The 18,528-nt window shown below is 36.2% G+C and overlaps 1 protein-coding gene across 3 annotated transcripts in view; it reads right to left on the minus strand.

The window, feature by feature from the left end:
• LOC119077367 (potassium voltage-gated channel protein Shab) overlaps window positions 1-18,528 on the minus strand; it is a 115,289-nt gene that overhangs the window by 38,161 nt on the left and 58,600 nt on the right. For all 3 annotated transcript variants that reach the window (XM_037184555.1, XM_037184554.1, XM_037184553.1), the window contains exons 3-5: window positions 14,469-14,702; window positions 14,088-14,393; window positions 8,042-8,576 (exon numbers count right to left, since the gene is read on the minus strand). In XM_037184555.1, the coding sequence (XP_037040450.1) occupies window positions 8,042-8,576; window positions 14,088-14,383 (831 nt within the window). In that variant the 5' untranslated portion in view covers window positions 14,384-14,393; window positions 14,469-14,702. The remainder of the gene's footprint in view (window positions 1-8,041; window positions 8,577-14,087; window positions 14,394-14,468; window positions 14,703-18,528) is intronic.

The following is an 18,528-nucleotide window of genomic DNA, read 5'->3' on the forward strand; positions in this document are numbered from 1 at the left end:
ATTTCATAAATATTTTACAGTCCTAGGGTCGTAAAGTATTTTATTGATTTGTGGTTGGTGTGAATTGAAAAGTCCTGTAGTGGTTGTTTACCTCGGAACAACGTACTTCCGACGAAAACTGGACTTGCCAGGTATTCGTTCCTACAGAGTTTCTTCTTGAATTATGATTCATATCTGATAAATGAATTGTTAAAAAAGAAATACAAAAAAAATCATAAAAACGTTTAGAAAGCATATTCATAGCCATGTTGATTATTATGTTAGACAGTTAATATTTTTGTGTTACATTGTTTTACAAAATATTATCAATTGCCCAGATATTGTTCTTATTCTGGTACAGTCGCATCCGAGCATGATTTTAGTAATAGATTAATAATTATAACAGTGAAAAAACAACAACAATTATTTATAGTAATTTTTTTATATATTCATTAAGCACCGAAACATAGTGGGTGGGCATTGGAAATCATTCATTGACCTTTTAATCGATGGGTGGGGGTGGTGGTAATATGTGTTATCCATTCAGCGTAGGAAGAAATAGCACCATTACCATTAACATATTTGAAAAAAAGGAAATTTGTCAGCCGAAAATTAGCTTCATTTTAGTACAGCTCTCTAAATACGAATTATATTAATTCAAAGCTACACTCTTCCCGAATATAACGCTTTTCGATTCCACAACGAAAAGCGCCCAGTTCACAATTGAGAGATTTTTCTCTTCTGTTCGTAGAATGCCGACGAAAAAAATCTAAACTGTTTCGGTCTGGCCGCTTTTCGGTGGAATGACTTCAGCTTTTTATTTTTAAAATAGAGAAAATCTATAGCACACCTGCCGCCTGGTCGTATCGCAAATTGCCCATTCTCATTTTATTTTTTCATTTTTCTTTTCATCGAAAAAAAAAAATGTTTTCAAAGCACAGATTATTCTTTCACATATTTACAGTTACCAATTAGAAACCACTCGCTGGTTTCTGATTCGTTTGATGACAGATGAGGCTAAAATTGATGATGAATATAAAGTGATGCGGTTGGTAAAAGGGAAAAATTATTTAAATTATTTCAACTAAAAATTTTTGTTTTCTTTTTTTTTAAATTTTTTTAATTTCAGGCTCAACTGTAGCATCATTGTTTTCGTCTTCGTAGAAACATTTTTTTCATTTTAATTTTCCACCAAAAAACGATACGACAACACAAATGAAAAACAACAAAAAATGAAACAAAAAAAGCTTTTCCGAATTACACCTAAAGAGCACTCGACCCGAATTAATGTTGCAAATTTTCCTAAATCTCATGTCTTATCGTAAGATTTACTCTAGCTACACGTAGCAACGCGAAAGCGACCTAAGTCAAAAAAATTTCTATTATTCTTCTGTCAAGTCTGACAAGACAATATAAGAAAAGTTTGATTTAGGTCTCTTTGGCGTTGCTTTGTGTAGCTACACTGTAGCTGCTACAGTCAACAGTCAGAATCATACTGCTGATGGGAAATCGACAAATGGAAAGGAGACTGTACTCGGACTGGATACATGAGGGAGCATCGGACACTTAGTCTCCTAAGGACGTAAAATCTTACAAAATATTACTCTAAATGCGAAAAGCTATATGAGATAGGCGGAACGCTGAATTTAGGAATTTAAATAGATAAAATCAAGACGCACAATCTGACTTTCACCATATGGTCGGTCCGACCCTGAACGACGAAAAGTGACGTCCATAAAAAAGATAATTTCTACTCTCCTTCCTAATGAACTTGTGCAATGTCAATGCATTGTCGTGTTACTACTATAAGGCTGGATTTACATGGTAAGACCTGCACAAAGATGGCTCTCGACGGACTGGAGAAAATTGCTGACGATAGAAAATAATGAAATCCATGTGGAGATCTTTCATAGAAGGCAGTCCCGGGCTGGCCATATGGGGATTTGGGAGATGTCCATGGTCTTTCGACTTGTTAATGAATGAAGGATATTTTTCTTCAAATTTTCTTTATCCAACGACTAAAGACTTTTTCGAGCCAGTTGGGTCCCCTGTTTGTTATCACATGAACGAGCTTTCGAACTGTAAAAGTTTAGTAAAAATAGTTCGACTCAAGGGGCCAAAATGACATAATCGAAATTCGGGACATGGTCTCAGTCATAAGACCGAAAAATTAAAAGGAGATCAATTAATAAATGAAATATCTTCACTCCTACTAGTAACTGCAACTGTACATTGCAACACGAAAGAGACCTAATTCAAAAATTTTCTTTAGTTCTACTGTCAAATTTGGAAACTTGACAGGAGAACAAAAGAAAATTTTAAATCGGGTCTCTTTCGTGTTGCTATGTGTAGCTGGATTAAAAGCGATAACATTTAGAGAAAATGGTTGGTTCGTGGTCTCGTGCTCTCCAGTGTACATTGTGGCTTCTTTCTTTTCTTTTCTTTTTCTCTGAGAACAAAATATTTAAAAATAAATGAAAGCCGAAGAAATTGCCAATTGAATTTGTCAATAAGATTGAAATAAATTTCATCGATTCGCGTTGATTAGTTCTCAGCAAGTGCTAAATTAGCAGAACACGCAAACACACAAATTAAAAACGATAAGTTAACAATGATCTTGAGCTTGTATTGGTTGGTTAATTATATTCAGCACACCTATAAAAAACACTTAAGATAAATTACATTAGAATATACATTTAATCAGTATGGGTTACAGGTCTGTACAAAAATAAAAATTCAAATAATTAGAAAAATGAGTTGAAACATTTTTACACCAAAAATTGAAGCACGGAGTTATAACTTGATGTATAATTGCATATACACGACGTACGTACATTTTACCATTACGCAAGTATATAATACGTCAATCAGTATTGGTAGTGTAATGCACGTTCGTCAAGTTAGTTCGTGCCATACACAAGTCTTTAACATTTTCGATTGTTATTCTTAAATGTGTGTACACTGTAACACACATAGAAGTGTACCACTTCTTGCTTTGGCTGCATTGGCAAAATAAGAAAGACAAAAGCTACGGCACGGGTATTGTTGCTATTGAATGTATATTGTAATATTATATACCCTCCCGAGGTGAGACGTAAGCTAACCAATTGATTGGAATCTTATCGACACATAGCTAAGCTTTTTACATCGGATCGATTTTTTATTTGTTTGAAATGTTTCCGAACGGAATGAACGTTTGCAATTAATTTTATAGTTCAGCTTAACGAAGTTTTTTCAATTAAGCATCCATGACCTGAATGTACAGCTATACGTTTTGTACAAAAAAAAATTCATTCATTTTATATTTACAGAAAATACACTTCTCAAAAGGCATGACTGTAGCGAGGGAAAGCAATTAAAAAATTATTATTTTCAAATTTATGCATAATTAGTCGTCGGTTAGTCGGGGGTGTTTATATGTCGATCAATTTGGGTCAAATTCTAGATGAATCAACTTGTTAAGCCAAAACAACACATCGTATTTACGTCGTACAACCTGGCGAGCTTTCGAGAGCTTTGAGATTTTGCTTGATTCCAACACTGCCGTGTTAAGCAAAAACATCGCATGTCTTTTCGCATTAGCTTTTAAAAGCTTTCGAAAGCTTTTTTGAGCTTGAAGCTTCTTTTGAACTCCAATGAAATGTTCCACTTTTTGATGGAATCTAAGAGAAGCTTAAAGCTCACAGAAGCTTTCGAAAGCTCTTACAAGCTAATGCGAAAAGACATGCGATGTTTTTGCTTAACACGGCAGCACAAAATATTTGGTATCCAAAAGAAGCTTAAAGCTCTCGAAAGCTCTTCAACTGTAAGCTTTCAAATATTTACATGCGACGCGTTTTTAATTGGCTAAACATGACAGTCTTCTAGATTAAAACACCTTATGTTAGTCTTCGAGATTGAAAGGCTTGGACAGGAAAGTAGAGATTGAAATTTATTAGAAATTTGCTGAGAGATTAGAACTGTTAAATCTTTGAGCTAAGAAATGTTGTCTTTTTAAGGTTAACGGTTCGAAGATTGAAACTTTTGAAGATTCAAATCCTCGGATATCGGAATTGTTGGAGTTGGTTTAAGAGTTCGAATTCTTCAGATTTGATGGATTTGACTTCATTTAGATTGATGATGAATGATCGAAGTCTTGGTAGAAGAAAGTTATAAAAATATTTGGTACAGACAGACAGCTTTCGACTTCGAATAAGTTGTAGTTGCTTCTACCCTCTGATATTCAACAATGTCCATGACATTTTTGAAGTAACGAAAACCCTATTCTACGAATAAGCCACATCATACACCACTGAATCATCAACAATGAACAGTTAAACAACTCCTCTACTCATTCTGACTCTAAAAACTTCCTAAGTTCACATTTTAATGAACGAAATTTTTCGATGCACCAGCCATTATTGTGGCAGAGTTAGACAATGAGTCTTCCGGTTTTTTCCCGCACATAAGTAGTGTTGCCATTCGTTTCCCCCCCACAAAAGTAAATGAAATTTAAGTTGGCACAGAAGTAAGTCTGGCAGAGTTTTAAAAGTTTGATGCACCAACCTACGTGCGACATGGCCCGTCATGGATCTCTTTGATTAAATTCATCTTTTTCCGTAATTTTTTTTTCTTTTTTTCCGTTTTTCCATCCCAGCTACTTAACCCCATAATAGCACCCATTGTAGCGTACATGTATGCAACGAACCCATTTACAAAATTACTTTTCTAAACTGAATAAACCATATAGGTAGTGTACAACGGTGCTTTTTATGCATTATAACGACGTAATACTAATACAGTAGGTACACATGGAGATAGTACACTTCAGTCGTCTTTATGGGTGAAAGACAAGGTGTGGTACATTAACGTTTGAACGGAACGATTTTTCTATCTGCACAAAATGTACAACAGCAGCAACAGCAGCGAAAAAAAAAATGAACGTTCCACATCCCATATTCTCTGTTCAACTAGATTATGTAAAAGGTTATTCGGGTTGTTCTTTTATATTGTGCAACGCACACAGACAGATACGAGGGAGAGGTAGAAGCAATTTGCCTCACGATTTGCATGCCGTTCTTTTATCATATTTTCCCATTGATAAATGACGATTTTATGTTTTATTAACAAAAGAAATCATGAGGAAGTTCGAGTGCAGAATTTTCCTTTTTTTTCGATGCTCAACTGAACAACAATGCGGTCTCGCTGTATCCTTTTTCGCTTTGAAATTGCGGTTTTGTTAATCTTCTTTAGTTTAAATAATCGTGACGCAAAAAGGTTTCCTCTCGTTGAATAGAGTTGTGCGGGTTGCCCGAAATTCACTTGACCGACCGGGACCGATTTGGAAACGTTAACGGTTTTGGAATAGTGGGGGCGAATTTATTAGGAGTTTTCCAGACGGATCGCCTTTCGGCTAGAAAATACTTGGATCGGGTCGGGCTCGGGAATGCAAAAATCTTTCGGCTCAGATTCAAAGTCATCGAAGCGGGTCGGGTCGGTTGTTGTAAAAAACCTAAATTTTCTAGTGGAAAATCGATCTACGTCTCACAAAAATATAATTTAACTCGGGCAGGAAAGACTTAGAACCCTCTTCTGATGATTAAGTGTAAACTGTTCTGACATAAAATCTATCCCTTCAAAATATCTTGTAACGATCCTGCCACTGATTTTCACTTGCCCATACGATTTACTCAAAACTCTACCTATACGCACAGCAATGCGAAAGAGACCTAATTCAAATTTTTCTTTTGTTCTCTTGTCAAAGTTGACAGTAGTACAAAAGAAAAATTTGAATTAGGTCTCTTTCACATCGCTATACGTGGATAGGTTAAGTGTAAGCACAAATTCGTTGTAATTAATTCCCGTTCAAAACATAGAAGAAGCTCAGAAAATGCTTCGATATAAAGACCTAATTTTCAATTGTCACTTCATATCCTCCCCTTTTCCCTCCATAATTTTTGTTTGTTCGAAATTTCACTTTTATGACTTCGACCTTTTTTTCGAACACCAAGCATCCGGATTCGAAAATATTTTCTCAAGGACGATAAATATGAAGACCTAAGTAGAACACACACCGAATGCATATGTACGGAAAGCTTGCCATTTACAAGGTCTTATATTACCGCCCCACGAATGTGGTTACGATGTTTATCAAGTGGGCAATACGAAAACAAAATGGAAAATTGTTTACACATGCACCGAAGGTGGATATCATTGGAAGACAAACCTGAATTGGCATAGCGAGAATTGCATTAGATATTGACCTGGTTCCGATTCGGATTTGGAATTCTTTGCATTTTAGAAGGCATTTGCCGTACACCGAAAAACATACACACTCAGTGCAAATCGATTTTGCGTGCCTAAAGTTAATATAACACAGAAAACGGCATTTGAACAGCAGGTAATTTATTTTTCGGCCAATAAATGTTGAATGCTTTTGCGAACGTATAAATATGAATTGGACTGTATGTTTGTTACACACATCCCGGAATTAATGTGTGCTTTAATTCTTTCGCATATGGCAAACGGATGGTATAAGACACCGTGTAACCATTAGAACACACACACCATTTAAAGCGAATAGGTCAATTTTCATGTGTAATTTTAGGATTTTGATTAGATAATTTACAGACCATTTAGATTTTAATAGAATACAAGGAAACCGTATCCGGTCTGCCGTTGGTTATGTTACTGGCGTGTTTGTGTATTTATAGATAAAATTGCGTGAATACCATTTGTGATGACTATGGTGGATGCCTTCGTATACCTAAATTAGTCCTGATTTATGGCTCCAATTTCTGGGTTAAATTAGATTTTGCTTCGTCTTTCCTTTCATTGACTGGACGCAAAAATCAAGTGGAATTTATACAAAACTCTCTTATTCCAATTCATAATGAAGAAAAGTGCACCTACAGTCAAAACTACCTAGAATACTTTTAGTTGTTGCAAACGAAATCATTTTTTTGTAAATTTAGGTGTGTTTCGTATGTCTCTAGAGTACGACACCAGTTTTGATTCAAAAATGACTTAATAGAATTGTTTGCATGACCCTGTCCTAAATAAGCCGTTTTGGTGCTAATTTTTCCGTGTGTGTTACTGTAGGTACGAATAGCAACGTGAAAAAGACCTAATTCAAATTTATCTTTTATTGTACTGTCAGACTTGACCACTTGACAGAAGAAACAAAATTTTAGGCCTTTTTCACGTCGCTATGTGTAGCTAGAGCAATTCGTATACTCCTTTTCTAGATTCCGTTGTAAAATGCTCCTCCATGCAGTTTGTCCAAAGTGACTGAAATTAATACGAATTGTGACTCGCAATTTGTGAGACTCAGGTGTGTTTGTGAAACACTTTTGACTGATATTGCGATTTCGGACCAACATTGTGGACAAGTCTTATTTCCCTGTTTTCAGTAGGAGGATAAGATTTAGGACGAATTGAATGCAGTCCAAAGTTGATGTAATTTTAGGATGTTTTAGTCCTATTTCCATAGAACATGGAAGATTGTCTGGCTCATTAAAATGTCAAAAAGTTCTTCACGTGCCATTTGCTAAAGAAAAAGTTGTCGTCGTTTGAAACCAATCTTGTTCTTTCCTCTCGCTTTTGTTAATTTACTAATCGGAAGTCCTAACCAATTCATTCGAACGCTAACATTCGATTTCTCACCCCAAATGTTCGAAATCTGAGCGAAAAATAGCAACACTTACAACGAAAGCGATTGCAGCGATCTCTCGCCGATTGATTCTAAAATATTTCGATATTCGAAAGTCAAATAGTCAGGAGGCGGTTCTCATATTTTCGAAGCAGAAATTTCAACTAAAAAACGAGTTTTATAGGCCTGACATGCAAACAAGAGACATCCACCACATTTACGATTAGTCTGTCAAAGTTTCTAACGTAAAAAAATGTGTAGAGTCTGTCAAGGTCACACATGCCAGTGTTACGTAATCTCGATTTTTGTGAATAAAATTTCCGTAAGTGACGAAAATATGGCAACCGAGGTTCTGACCGCAACATTTTTCATATAAAATTCGTTCAACTCGATAAAAGAGAAAATAAAATTCGATCGAAAGTCGAAACTCACCCGAGCTGCCAGACTAGTATTCGGTTTCTCCAGCAGTTCCCACAAATACTTTTGGTACTGAGCGCATTTTCCATCGCCAAATTCTTCCTCTTCACGCTGGCGCAAACTTTCCGCCTCCTTTCGCATCTCCTCGTGCACATGCTCCTTTCGCTGATGATACTTGTGCTGACAGCACGACTCCAGATACAGCTCATCCACTCCCCAATACTCTAAATCGTCACTAAACGCTAACACACACATTTCATCCACTAAATGTAATTTCCCGGTGCGATAAAAATTCAAAATTGAACTAAAACTTTTCGGATGTCTGTCAAAAAAGTACTCATTGTCGACCAGCGAATAGTCGTCACACAATTCGGATATTGCTTCGTGGGTGGTACACTCGCGCAGTCGACCGAGTCTTGTATGCGGCAAACGTTCGAGCGTTCGCCACAGCACTTCATGTTTTACACCGCCCACATTTATCGATACGCGACGGTTCATCTGTTTGGCGCGCGCTATCATAAAGGGCTCTGGTGGTATGGAGGACATTGATCTGAAAGAGAGAGAGAAAACCAAATTGTTGACACAAAGTGCGAAATTTAGTTGAAATGAAAGCTCCTTGTAGAGGGAACCAATGATTTATCCGACACAACCTCGTCTTCAAATATTTCGTGGAATTTTACAAGAGATGTTGAGTTGAAGTTGAAGATACCTGCCGTTTCCCTAGCCAATTTATCAAGCAAATAGTTTTCAAAGCTTCAATTTTCGTTGAATAAATCGATTCCCTAATTAAACTCTCTAAAACACTCGATCGGGCTAATTGAACCGTAAACCAGACTCGGTTCTACTACCGGCAAAATTACTATCTATGATTCAACAATCGCTTTAAAATCGTAATTAATTTTGTAACATCAAACGCGCAAATTGCTCGCGTGTATCGAACACACACATGTCACATACCGACTGTATTTTCATAATTTTCATTGAAAAGTTATTTGCTAAACGAGAAAATAGAAATAGTTTTCCACAGTGGCATTAATGAGGGATGTATCCGTATGTACACAAGGCGACCTAATGTACGGTGAATACTTATACATGAGGGGTAGACCATCATCTTCGTTAAGTTTATGTTCGAAGACGTGAGTAAATTGTGAAATGGAAACAGATCTATTGCACTTAGTGAATATTGGTACATTTATTACTGTGCCTTTACACACCCACGTATGTAAGATTTCAAGTACTGGTTTGGCACTTTAGGTGAAAGCAGGTAACACTATCAGCAAAGATCAGGTCAAAAATAAAAGGAAAAATTAGAGAGAAAAATAAGATGCCAACTCGTGATCTTTAAGTGTATGGTTTCCACTCAACAAAAAGTACTCTGTGTGAGAGCCGTGAGAGAGAGAGAGAGAGAGAGCTGTCAAGTCAACAAATTAGAAATTGAAAAATTTGTTATTTTATTTCTCCCACGAAGAATTTTTTTTGGTTAGTGGAAATCAAGCCTTATGCTTTTTCATAGAAAAGTGACACAATCTACAGTCTATCGGAAGTGGCACTTGCGATGTGAGATTCTGAAATTTTTCATTCACAAATTTTTTTTTTTTAATAATTGTTCGTTTAATCAAATCAAGTTTATACAGTTTGTTTACAAATAATTCTTGTTAAAAATAAATTTACAGTCTGCCAGACTTTTCCAAATTTATGTATGAAATTTCATCATTTTAAGTAATACTAGACTTAAAAATTTAAAAAAAATTGAAATTTAATTGGAATAAATGAAATTGCAATAGGTTCATCACCTTGTAGATTGAAAAAAGCACGAAAAACAATCAATATTCTAAATTTTTTGAGTAAATACTTAACCTAGGGTTACAACAAAGTTTGTTGTGATCAAATCAAATTTGAAAGAAATCGTAATTCTCATAATCAGTTCGTTTTGGTGATACGAAATTACAAATAGGGATGCGGTTGTGTCTATAATGACAATAGCTTGGAATTATGGCCTCCTAACAGCGAGTGGGGAGGTTTATAGGTACAGTTAGCAATTCTTTCTGCTGAAAAGCTGCCAAATTCACTAATAACGTTGTTATCATGTGAATACGTCTTGCTAAGCATATTCATAGCCAAATCGTACAGGTGTACGTTAAGCCTCGGCACTTTCGTAACTTTGTGCAGTTCTTCAGTAGATAAATACTTAAAGTTCGTTCTCGATCTTCTGAAATTGATTGCCATACGTAGGCATCTATTTTCAAAGACTTTTAACCTCCTAATCAAGTACTTTGGCAAACTATGCCAAACCGCGACGGCATAAGTTAGAACCGGCCTCAATATGGTTACATAGGTTTTAACTTTAACTTCTTGCGAAATGCCATTATTGACTTTCATGATGGGATACAGTTTATGTAAACCGGTGTTAGCTTTCAGAAGCATCCTGTTCACATGTTCGTTGTGTTTAAGGTTTGGTTGAACGTAGTAACCCAAGAAACGAACGCTATCCTTGAAAGGGATTTTTGTGCCATTCATTTCAATGCCACAAGCTTTTTCATTTTTGGGACGCCCGCGGTTGGACCTCTGAATGAAAAGAGCTTCAGATTTTTCCACATTTACTCTAATTTTCCAAATCTGATAGTATCTGTGCAACTTGTGAAGGTGGCTTTGTACATTTGACTTAGCTCTGCTCAGGGATAATCTCGTAGAAAAAGTACTTGTATCATCTGCAAAGACGGTCAGAGTAGTGTTCATATGCGTCGGCAAATCAATCATGAAAATGATAAAGAGTAAAGGTCCTAGTATGGATCCTTGCGGTACCCCATCATTCACTGTTATTGGGTCGGAGAGCTGGTGTCCCAACTTAACTCTGTAACTACGTCCTTTGAGGTAGGAGAAAATAATTCTGATGAGATAATCAGGAAACTTCAAGTTTATCAGTTTATATATGAGTCCTTCAACCCACATAGTGTCGAAAGCTTTTTCAATGTCTAGAAAAGCGGCTATTGTAAACTTCCCATCGTTAAAACCCATTATTGCTTCTTCAAATAACCTTATGAGAGCATGAACGGTAGAGTGCTTGCTCCTAAAGCCGAATTGGCTGTTTGGCAATAAGGCATTTGTGTCGCAGTATTGTAATATTCTTACATGCAGGACTTTTTCGAGTACTTTACTCAAACTGTTCAATAGACTAATGGGTCTAAAATTTTTTGCCTCGTTAGCGGGCTTGCCTGGTTTGGGTATCGGTATAACATGGGCTTCCTTCCATGAATCAGGGTAGTATCCTATGCTCAGAATACAATTAATTCATTCACAAATCTTGCCGCCACAATGACGTTGAGCTACAACAAAACGTTTATACTACGTACGTCAAATTCTTGTTATAGGGAGTTGCTACTGGAAATTGTCTGGAGAAATCCACGCCATTGGTCGTATAAATTTATACGTCAGAGAGAGCTTTTTTCTCCTTTGTGACGATCTGTCAGTTTTTTTATTTTGCGATTTAGTATGGAAATGAAAACTAAAATTGAGATATCTTTGCTGTTTTAAGCGGTTTTTCATATTTTTTTGGACCAAAGTGTTTTAAAATGTGTTTGGAATCGATTGGCATTAATTGTGTGAAAATATTTGTTTCTAATTTATTATTTTGTTAATGTTAATCGATTCCATAAACACATTTTAAAACCTTTAGGTCCAATAAAATATGAATAACCACTTAAAACAGCAAATATATCTCAATTTTACTTTTCATTTCCACACTAAATCACCAAATGAAAAAACAAGCATAAAATGACAAAGGAGAAAAAAGCTCAATTTGACATAAGCGAATTCGCCACTAATTGTCAGGAGAAATACGTTGGCAAAATTGATAAATTTTTCGACGACCTGATTTTACGAATGAAATTAAGGATTGCCATATCGACGTATGCGACAGTATTCGCTACAACCACACCAAATCTACCGTACAACACATAGAAACCTTGGAAAGGCGAATTTGTGAGTGAATTTCATATATTTTCTCTCACAAATTCGCCTCTCTAAGGTTTTTTATGCGTTGTAATGTCAACTCTTAATTTCATTCATAAAAAAGCGCAGTTGTCAATTTCGCATCGGCACAAATGGATTTTTTTAATTTCGCCAACGTATTCCAGTGACTATCCAATTCAGGAGAGCAGGAATTTGATGTAATCTCTATCGATGTAATGTAGTGTAAACTTTGTGTTATATCTCAAAGTCATTATGGCGGCAGGATTTGTGAACGCGTTTACGTCGTTGTAAATACACAATTTCTGCTCTTTTATGTAACATAGCAATGCGAGCTTGACATAAAATTCTTTTGTTTTGTTTTAAAATTTCAAACTAGCGAAAGCTACGCAATTTTCATGATTGACTCGACCAAATTGCGTAGCTTTTGCAACTTCGGCATTTCTGAAAACAAAAGAATTTTACGTCAAACTCGTGATACTTCGCAACTTTCGTTTAGAATCGTTTAGACAAACAAGCGTGTTGTTGTAGCGCTTTCTTTATTAAAATCTCGTTAGCGTCACTGAAAGCCGATACAAAATGTTTGTAGCGCACAGTTTTTCTCTAGGATATTCCACGCACAAACCAGACAAATAAAACGGCTTACCCCTAACGATTACCACACGAGCAATCCCTTTTTTTGGTTTCTAATATAAAATGTAGAAGCGTAGTCACAGTCGTGATTTATTTTAAATTATTCATAACGGGCGATGCAGCAATATGAGGAAAAGAAATTATGCAAAAAAGAAAATTGTAAAAAAGTCGTGGCGACCTTACTAACCTTGGAAAAACTTATTTCCGCCGTTCGAATTTTGCATTTAAATGGTAACAATCAAATAAATTCAAATGCGACGGTGATTGCTTGCACAAACACACACCAGGTGAACAATACCAATAATAAGCTGGGATATAGTATAACACTCTCCGTTTAGCGAATTTTTATTTTGGAAAATTGGTTTCGATTTCGTAACAACTGAACCGGTCGACTACAAAATGTAAAATGAAAATCGCATTCAAAGTTTTGGTGGAAAATGACATTTTTTCTTCGCGGAAATTTATGGTTTTCGATTCGGTTTGAACGTATTTATTTTGCAATTGCAACTGACCTTAGACAGGTTAGCGCAAAGGTGTCCTTTTCTGCATACGGACATATGCAAACACAATCAAATATCACAACTTATTTGCAGTACGTGTAAAGTTGCTTTCATTTCAGTAGTCGAAACAGAAGAATGAATTCGAGTTTGTGGAATATAGAACTGATATGTTGATAGAATTGATCCAAAATTGATGAGGAACATTCAAGTAACTCAATTTAGAATCTTAAAGATTTTAACAGATTATGGGCCTAGTCGAGTGAAACTAGTGTCTCTAGTGAAACCATGACTTCTGCGTGAAAATCAGATGTTATCTTTAGACTATCTTAGTTTTAAGCATTACAATATATTTCGACGCGATTTTATTCACACCGCTTTTCGTTTGAGTAACTCAACACGACGATGTCAATCTTGGTAGTAATATTGAGGTTTTTGAAAGCTTTGAAACCTTGAAGACTCTTTATGGATTTTAGTAGTTAATTGAAATATTTCATTGGAATGTAAAAAATAAGCTCTTGAAAGCTCTCCACAGTTTGTGAAGGTACTTTTAAAGATGTATAGCGTTTTGGTGTGAACTAGACAAATTAGTCAATGTACAGAGAGCTACCACGGTTTGTGCGATACACAAATTGGTAAATGTGTGAAAGCTTTCCTCTTAAAGCATTAAGCTTTATTGAAAACTTTTTTGAAAGCTTTATTGAAAGCTTCTTTGAAAGCTTTATTGAAAGCTTTATTGAAAGCTTTATTGAAAGCTTTATTGAAAGCTTTATTGAAAGCTTCTTTGAAAGCTTTATTGAAAGCTTTATTGAAAGCTTCTTTAAAAGCTTACTTGAAAGCAAACTTTCGAAAATTATCAGAATTGCAAAGAAGCTGAAAAAAGAAGTTCTCAAATTTGGGTTCCGACTTCAGTATACCCTTCTCCAAGTCTCTAACCTATTATCAAATTGGCTTCATATTCTTACCTGGAATGTGTCCTCTGTAACGGTGCCTGGGATATGGGATTCGAATGTTCAGGTGATTGAGTGTTTGGCAAAGGGGCGTAACGAACCTCTTTGCCAGCAACTCCAGCAGTCCCGCTTGCACAACCACCAGCCGCATAATTTGTATTCGTTGTGAATGTACCATCGTCTCCATAACCATATTGCATGCCTGGTGGGACACCACCCATATTCGGTCCGCCATTATTGAAAGGGGGCGTTGTCGAGTCGCCTAATTCCCAGTGCACCGCTTCACGGTCTCGATCGCGTTCGCCCAACATAGGGCTGTCACTGTGAGACGATGGATAAATTGAATTGAATGATTAGTGTCGGTACAGGACTGAGCTAACTGCCCCTAATACATACCGCTACATATATTCACTCATCGTCCTTTTCAGCTCCTGATTCGGAATTGATTCAGCCTATCAAAACACTCTTCGTTCGACCGTCTATCTTTCGATATTGTAAATTTCGGTTGATTTCCTAACGAGCCAACTGCATCCACAAGCATCGCAAGCAATGCATGCATATCGATTGTGGCGGATAAATGTAATGCTCGACTGGTTGTCATCCTGTTCCGGTTCGTCGTAACATTTTTATCTGGAAAAAGAGAGAGAAAAAAATGAAATTTTTTTGAATGTTTCTTGTTCGTTTCTACGTTACATATTGTGGGCTTTGGATGGAAATGATATGGAAAAAAGCACCAACCAAGCTTACGGCAGTATTTTGTTATTTTTTTTTTGTGTTGTTCCTGCTGCTGTTGCTGCCTTCCCATATATGTGGAGTGCATTTATGTAAAATAAAATGGCAAGCAACGGAACATAAAGTACGGTTTTTTTTTGCCGTTCTACATACTTTGGGCCGTGTTCAATTATATTTTATCGAAGAGGAGGAAAGCCAAAAACGACAGACACATTATGCTAACCGTATGCCGTGAACGATGATGTGATATCAATTTTTTTCTGAATGGAGGATAGAAGTGGCTTCTATGCATCTGCGAATATTTGTTACCATTTTTTGTATGATTAATTGGTGGATGCAAAACACTATGCAAAAACGTGTAATTACAACTGAAAACGAGGTCGTTTATGTGCATGAAATGAGGTGTAATGAGGGGTATAAAAGTATCTACTTCAACTGCAATCATGCAAAAATAAAACGTAGTTAGTTTTAGCTTCATGTACATGTATCTGTCTGGTACAAATAGAAATAAGTGAAATGTTGGTGTTACTGCAGTATGTTAACAAATTCGGAGAGCTTTAAGCTTTCTTTTGGATTCCAGTGTACTTTGGAATTCACAACAAGTTCAAAGCTCTAGAAAGTTAGCAAAAATACGATACGTTGTCCTGGTATATCTGTAGGATTATTGGAAGTACGAGTCCTCTACTGTCTTTTCTTTTGTTCGTTCGAAGCTCTTGTTGAAAGCTCTACTTCTGCAAGTTCGAGACCAGATATCACTGATAAAATTCTTAAAAGATCTTGGGCGATTTGCAACAAAGAGTGCAACACGTAGCGGAAAAAATATCGTCACTAAGTGGTACGGAAAAAGTGGTGAGAAAAAATCGTAGCGGAACAATAGCGTTGATAAGAAAATCATACAAGGAGCTGCGGGAATCCGTTCTATAGGACCGCATGCTATTTTTCTGTCATTTCCAACCATCTTTCTGGAACTGTGTACTCATAGGGCATTCCATTTCGGAAGTTGTTCACTTTTATGCCTCGACACAATAGAAAAAGTTATTTCCGTGTTCACTTTCGCAATTTTTTATATGCCCGCGGTGACAAAGTTTTTCGAAATGTTTTCGAAATTCGAACTGGAACACTCTATTACCTCTATCCGTCGAAACGACTCAGTCGCAATTTTTGCATATATCTGTTTGCAACGATAGGTTTGTTCCAAGGCCATACGAATTGTCAAATTTCATCCACAGAACCATAACCTCAATAATATTTCTGTGTAAATCGCGTAGACTAAGTTGCTCGATTTGTATGAAATATCACGTAAGCGACGTTGCTGTGGATGAAATTTTCGTTGTTCGGGTTGTCAAAGTTCGTGTTTACAGTTACTTGGAACAAACCTATTGCTTGACATATTCGAAAATCGTAGTTGCTGTCCAGTTTTGTTTTGTTTTGTTTAAATGTGAGTTGGTTCACATTATCAGCAAATTAGCTAACTAATTGACTGGTATCAACAGTGTTTTGCTACTATCGGAGCTATTAATATTCGGAATGCTTATTTCGTGCATATTATGAATTCCCGCAGCTCCCAATAGAAAGCATCTGTTGATCGTGAAAATTAAACACTGAAGGTTATTGACGTGTACATCTCACATTTCGTTTGGTGTAGTGCTAAAGATTGCGATAGAATTGAAGGTATGCTTGTCGGAAAGGCATTCAGAACTGTGAAAATTCCATTGCAGTCGTTAGTGGACGAAGTGGACTCTAATTCATCGGAAACTTGGACTCCGCGTGTTTTTGTGGATTTACATTACTTTCATTGGGTTCATATACTCAATGAAAGTCTAGAACAGGTATGGTCGATCGGCGAATTCGTAGCACCCACATTTTATGTCAAAATAATATGAAAATGAGTGCGTTTAAGTACGAAAATCAAATTTTTATGTCCTCCGGGCGGACAATAGACCATACCTGTTTTACACTTTCATTGCATATACTTTGGGTCAAACTTCGCTAGGGCATGTATACATGGAAGTTAACCTGTTACAGACGGCAAGCATATGACCAGTATTATTATCGGGTCTATCACTTCCATCGATCAAAATATTTTTTAATCTGGTGATTTCAAATCTTGTACTTCAATTTTTTTTAACATGCATTTTACCATATAACGGACCTTATTACACAGAGCTTTTTCATTATTTTTGTCGTCGTTATCGATAACAGATGAGTAGTTGTATGATACAGGTTAATATAGCGAAACTATTTTCTCATTCCTAATTACAGCGTTCATAAATGAACGACACAATTCCAAGATTTGAGTTAAGATTGAATGGAATTTAAAATATCTCCAATTATTGTTCTAAACAAAATCAATTCGACAGATTTCGCTGTCTCGCGAAGTAATTTATCATCTTAATTGCTATGACTGTCAACCATGAAGTGATGCCATCTGGTAACCCTTATTATTTTATGATCCGCAGTTCCATTGCTCACTACTTCATTATTGGTCAATCGCTGCACGTATTCCCAGAATAATCGAAGCACTTTTTTATTGGGTCAAACAGGTCGAGCAACAAACAAAATATTCAAATAGAGAACGGCGCTAAAACGTATCATTAACGTGTGGCTTACATGATTGATATCATATACTTTCGGGTGTTTTATAGTTGAAAAATATATTTCTGGTGTTACACAATCAACAAATTAATCGTAAAAACCAATTTCTCATTTGTATAAATATGCGCTCTCGATATTTTATTATTTGTACAAATATGTGAGTTTAGTTGGTATAACATTAAATATAAGAATTCCGCCCGATACGCAATAAAATAATCAATGGCGCCATTAAGCTACCCAAAATAGAACTTTCCATTTCTTAACCTACATTTATGGACAATGGACACATACCCTTTGAGGGTAGTCGAATATGTGTACAAAAACCAGGTTTGATTATTATTGAAATTGAGCTCGTTATTACTGGCTGGATGAAAGTTTTTTTTGTCTGTCTTTGTTTAACAGATGTTTTTCTGTGCATGATTCGATAGACTTTTTACACACGAAATAATTTTCCCCTCCATAACATCACTTATGGTCGAATGACCGATTTTATGCAAGTTATTGACGTAATTAATTACCAACTGATTAGCTGAGTTGAAAATCACGACAATATTCTCAGAGGATATGTGTACACACTATACACGATCATATTTAGCGAATTATTATCCGAAATGAAGTAACACGAATTTTGTGATTTAAACGAGTCATTTCGCTTATGAAATGTCAAACTTGCGTTTGTTGCTAAATTTTCTCAAACTTTTCGGTAAGTTTACATTGCTATATGCGGCGACACGTACACGAAAAACTTAGGCTAAAAGAACATGTGTTGGTAACACTGATTTTGACATGCAAGTATGTCATACTCATATATAGCCCTAGTCTCGGGTGTGCAGGGCAGATTCACTTCATAATGTCACATTGAACTTCATTGTAACACCCACGATTTCAATGCAATATTTGCAGTGCTGAAATACTTTTCCAACATTCCTGCTACCGCATTCCATCAATTCTATAGACATCGATAGCGCTACATAACACTTAATATGACGCTGCTGTTAAATACACCCGAAATTTGGGTTCCACATTTTCTGTGATCCGCTGAATATTTGCTTTACCTTTCGACATTTCGAATGACATGACTAACGGTTGGACCAGTCATCACCGGGTAATTAATTAGTACTTCGGGGAA

This window comes from Bradysia coprophila, unplaced genomic scaffold, assembly GCF_014529535.1.
Source record: "Bradysia coprophila strain Holo2 unplaced genomic scaffold, BU_Bcop_v1 contig_235, whole genome shotgun sequence".
NCBI classification, from domain to species: domain Eukaryota; kingdom Metazoa; phylum Arthropoda; class Insecta; order Diptera; family Sciaridae; genus Bradysia; species Bradysia coprophila.